General features: G+C 44.3%; 1 protein-coding gene across 1 annotated transcript; it reads right to left on the bottom strand.

Moving 5' to 3' along the window:
* Window positions 1–539: 539 nt before the first annotated feature.
* Window positions 540–4,004, bottom strand: LOC103582408 (teratocarcinoma-derived growth factor 1-like). The gene is made up of 6 exons (XM_008564012.1): window positions 3,769–4,004; window positions 2,922–2,974; window positions 2,702–2,836; window positions 2,159–2,273; window positions 1,965–2,074; window positions 540–787 (listed from the first exon to the last, which is right to left on the bottom strand). Exons 1-6 carry the CDS (start codon window positions 3,801–3,803, stop codon window positions 672–674), a joined length of 564 nt encoding a protein of 187 aa, XP_008562234.1. The 5' UTR covers window positions 3,804–4,004; the 3' UTR covers window positions 540–671.
* Between the last annotated feature and the right edge of the window lie 309 nt (window positions 4,005–4,313).

Here is a 4,313-nt window from a genome sequence, read left to right on the forward strand (position 1 = left end):
TCTCGTTGGGGAAATTTAGATTTTTTTTTTCTAAGGAGACTTCATTTTTTTTTACAATGCCTTGAGACAGAAGGGGAGTCCTTATCTTGTATAGCTTTTTATAGATATGGAAATTTGCTCTTCAATTTAGCTTGCTTCTCTACACTCACCTAATCATCAATCAAGTATCTCTTTTTGTCTCCCTGGTACATACACAGACTTCCATTACTTCAGAATTCCTGTCTCCCCTCCTCCACTTCCTTCTCTTAAACAGGCTCTCTTCCCCTTTAAAAATACTGTCTTAATTGATTTTGAATAACTATTCAAAATTTTAACCTCAGTTCCATGTTAAAATTAGCCTTTAATAATCTGAAGGCAGATTTCAATTGTTTAAAATATTAATAAGAAGCCTTCGGTAGAGTTACATGTATCAAGAAGTACGGTTGAGAAAAATGTAGAAATGACTAATATTTTGCGGAAAAAAAAGTAGTTTTTTTAGGGGGTGGGGCAGAAGGAAAAAATAGCTGGTAATTTAAAGAATTGCTAAGGATCATTAATGGAAATGTATTCATTATTTTAAGGCAACTAAGAAATAATCATCTTTCACTTAGCACATTGGAGTGGCAGCCTTTCCTGGGTATGGAATTTGCGTGACATCTAAAATTGTATTTCCGGAAAAAGGCAAATGACGATTAACAGTAACTTTGTATAGAAAGGCAGATGCCAGCGAGCATAAGAGGGGTGCATGCAGCCGGTGGTGATGCTGGTGTCCTGGAAGCTGTGAGGTGCTCATCCATTACATGGCCATCTGGAAGGTAGGGGCACTTGGTCATTAAAGGAAATTCCTCTGGCAGTTTATCCTGCTGCCCACACACATGGCCTATCCACACGAGCCAAAGATCATCCGGGGCCCAACATTTGATGAGGACAGCGTGCTTATGGGATCGACAGTACCAATGACATGAAATTCAGACTCTCTTGAAAGAAGTCTTCTAACGTAAGTTGCCACAGGCGTGTCAGCTTGCTCTACCCAGGGCACTCTCACACCTGGTAACCTACACTAGCTGTGAACAGACTCAATTGCAGGGATGGGCACAACTTGGTTAGGCTCTGATAATAAGGAGATGGCACGTTTTGGGCCTCAGGTTCCAGGAAGAAAATATGGTCCCCACCCATGCAATCATCCAACTTGCACTTACCAGACACTTATTCTGGGCCTGACACCTGGGATGCAAATGGCAACGACACAATCCCTGTCTAGGCCAGGGGTCCCATCCTGTACTCAGTGAAGCATTTGCTTTCATTCACTTTCTGGACTTGAACATTTTCAATTTCTAACATCTCCAAGGGGCAGAACTACGAGGGGCCTGTGAACGAGGGTGGTCCTAGAAACCTGGCTCAGGTAGGGGTGGGGAGAGCACCCTCCTCCTGTTCTCCTCTAGGTCCTGCCCTTCTTTTCACCGTTTCTCTCAAATCAGTAAAAATCAGTAAGGGGAAAGGGTTCTGAGACCAGTCACCACGGGGGACCATGCAGGGGCCTTTCAGGATCCAGCAAGAAGTCCCCAGAGGGTCACGCCTCTGGTGGAATTTGCTGTTGGGGTGGGTTCTGACCTACTCTCCCTCCCTGGAGACTGTTTGGATCTCCCTGCCCAAAGGAAAATGCCAGAGATCATCTCTTGGTGTTTAAGAGACCAACTCCTTTCATGTTTTTCCTCAGTAGAAGTTCACAGACTCTAAAAATGTCAGATAGACTTGAAATAACTCTCCACATGGAACAGCAAGGCTGGCCATGTCTCTGAGGGAGTTCATATCAAGGATGCCACGGTGACTATCTCATCTGGAGTCCTTGATGCTTTTACAAAGAGAACTGTGGCTTCCAGGCTCTGTCAAGCCATGAGGTAGGAGGAGAGACCCTGTAAACTAAGCACCCCCACAGGCAACTAAGTCACCAAAAGGGCAAAAGAAAGAGGGGGACATCTGCTTACCACAGCCAGGTAGAAATGTCTGAGGAAGGCAGCGGAACCGGCCGCGCCAGCATTTACACATGGAACACTTCTTGGGCAGCCAGGTGTCATGGGGCACAGACCCACAGTTCCTGAGAAGGAGCAGACGAGGCGACACCTGTGCATTTGGCATTCCACTTCTCTCCACCCCATCCCCGCCCCTTTCAATGGCTTACTCTTTGCGGACATCGTGCTCACAGTTCCGTCCATAGAAAGAGGGGGGGCAGGCACAAAAGGACCCCAGCATGCAGGTTCCCCCATTCAGACAGCAGGTTTTGTTTAGCTCCTTACCTGAAAGGTAAGAAGAGGTGGGTGAGAGGGGGGAGGTGGTGCAAAGCCTGAGGGCAGGTCCTGCAGGCAAAGGTTAACACAGTGCCAACGACTTAATTTCCCCAAAGCATTTGTAAATGTCTAAGAATTGTAAACCTCACAGAACAAGACTCTGCTTGTGAGTGTTCCTTTTGCTTCCCGTGCCTCTGAGCAGGGAGATTGTTTTCACGCACAGGCCGGCAGTGGTTCTGGAGTCCCCGGCATGAAGTGGAATCAGCTGAGGGAAACTGTTCCAGGAGGTACAACAACCCACAAAGCCTGTCTCACCTCCAGAACCAAAACCAAAAACCAGTCCCACCACCCGCCCAGTTGAATCAGGTGCCCACCGCTACAGGTGAAAGTGTTAAAAAGGACCAGCACAGAGATGACCTAAGGCGGGGAGGTCTTACTGTCCTGTATTCCCATGGATGGCACAAACTGGGAAGACCGAGGATGAATTGCAGGCTCCTCATGGGACCGAATGCCATCATCTCTGGCGGCCAGGTCTTTCTCAGATGGACGTGCAAGTTCATGGTGGCCCAACCCTTAACAACAAAAATCAACTCATGGAACCTGTATTTCAGGCCACATAAAAATCGTCAGTGATTAAAAGAACAAAAAGTCTCTCACCAGCAACTAATCCCAGTTCAAATGCTCTGGAAATGGCCATGATCAAAATCACACTAGGAAGAGGAAATCAGACTTCTGTTAGCAAAACAAAGCAAATAAAACCCTATGAGTTAACACCTGGGCCCTCTTATCAAAAGGACAAGACCACAGACCTCTAAGGAGAAGTAGAGCATCGTCTTTCTTTTTGTTTTTCCTTTCTTTTCTTAATGGACGACTAATTGATCATAAAGAAAAATGTTGAAAATAAAAGTCACCAATATTCAACCCTTTTCAATACATATCATTATTTCTTAGGCATTCTCATATGCACATAATTTTAAGTAATATAAACGTTCTATCTTCTATTTCATGTAACATTTTTTTTCTCCTGCACATAGTTTTCATATAAGAATTTAAAAATGGCTGACTGACATTCCTTGTTATTGACGAATCACATTTTACAAACTCTTTCACTTAAACCAGTCATTTGAAAGGTTTTCAGGTTAAAAATTTTTTTTGCCGTTATTCTTAATGGTCTTGCAAGTATTGAATCTGTCTATACCTTTAACCCACTCAGAAGCAGATTTTAAAGTTGGTTGTAATACTGACCTTTATTTACACTGGAGTAGGAAAACACTTAACCCTTTCATAGGCAGAGCCATTAACATAATTGAAAATGTTAAAAAGCAATGGCAAAGGTGGATGTAAACAAAAGTGTGACGTTCCAGGTCTTTCAGGATAAACTGCAGCGTTGATGGTAGCTCTTTCAAGGTTTGAGCAAGATTAAAAACATCACAGATGTAGAACATTATTTCCTAAACTGGCAATCTCTAGCAATCAAAACTTCACATTCAAGATTAACTCATACCTGGAAGAGAAGCGCTCCATCTTCCTGCCGTCCATAGCTTTTAACAATTTAGGGAGGGAAATGTTAGCATGCCTTTAATTCACACAGTCATTGCCAAAACATCCAAAGGAAAACATTAATTTCCTGAAGCGAAAAAGGCAATTTAAGAAAAATATCACAGATGAGAAATATGCTTTCCCCAGAAGGTCTTCGGAAAAGCAAAAGCCAAGATGTCCTGAGAAACTGGGGGTCTCTCGGCCCCAACGACTGTTTTGACCTTGAGCCAGGGACTCAGCCTTCCCGGGAGTCTCCTTCCTCAACAACAAACCCCTGGCCTGGCGGGGAGGACCCTCAGGTGGGCGGGGAGGCGGCAGGCCCACGCCCATTACAATGCCTGAGCACTGCGGGGATGGGAGGCGAGAGGCGGTGAAGCAGCTTAAACAGTTACAGAGAATGGAAAAGGTGGAGTCTTGTCAAACTGTGGTTAATTAGTCCTAATATCTCTATCATTAGCTTCAGGTTAAAAACACCCGATTTACTAAAAAAAAAAAAAAAAAAAAAAAAAA

Source organism: Galeopterus variegatus, unplaced genomic scaffold, assembly GCF_000696425.1.
Source record: "Galeopterus variegatus unplaced genomic scaffold, G_variegatus-3.0.2 Scaffold16114, whole genome shotgun sequence".
Taxonomy (NCBI): domain Eukaryota; kingdom Metazoa; phylum Chordata; class Mammalia; order Dermoptera; family Cynocephalidae; genus Galeopterus; species Galeopterus variegatus.

Coding starts and splice junctions, on each gene's coding strand:
- LOC103582408 (XM_008564012.1), bottom strand. CDS start 3,803: ATGGACGGCAGGAAGATGGAGCGCTTCTCTTCCAG. Junction 2,975..3,768: donor ATGGAGCGCTTCTCTTCCAG/GTATGAGTTAAT, acceptor TCCTCTTCCTAG/TGTGATTTTGATCATGGCCA. Junction 2,837..2,921: donor TGAACTGGGATTAGTTGCTG/GTGAGAGACTTT, acceptor TTTGTTGTTAAG/GGTTGGGCCACCATGAACTT.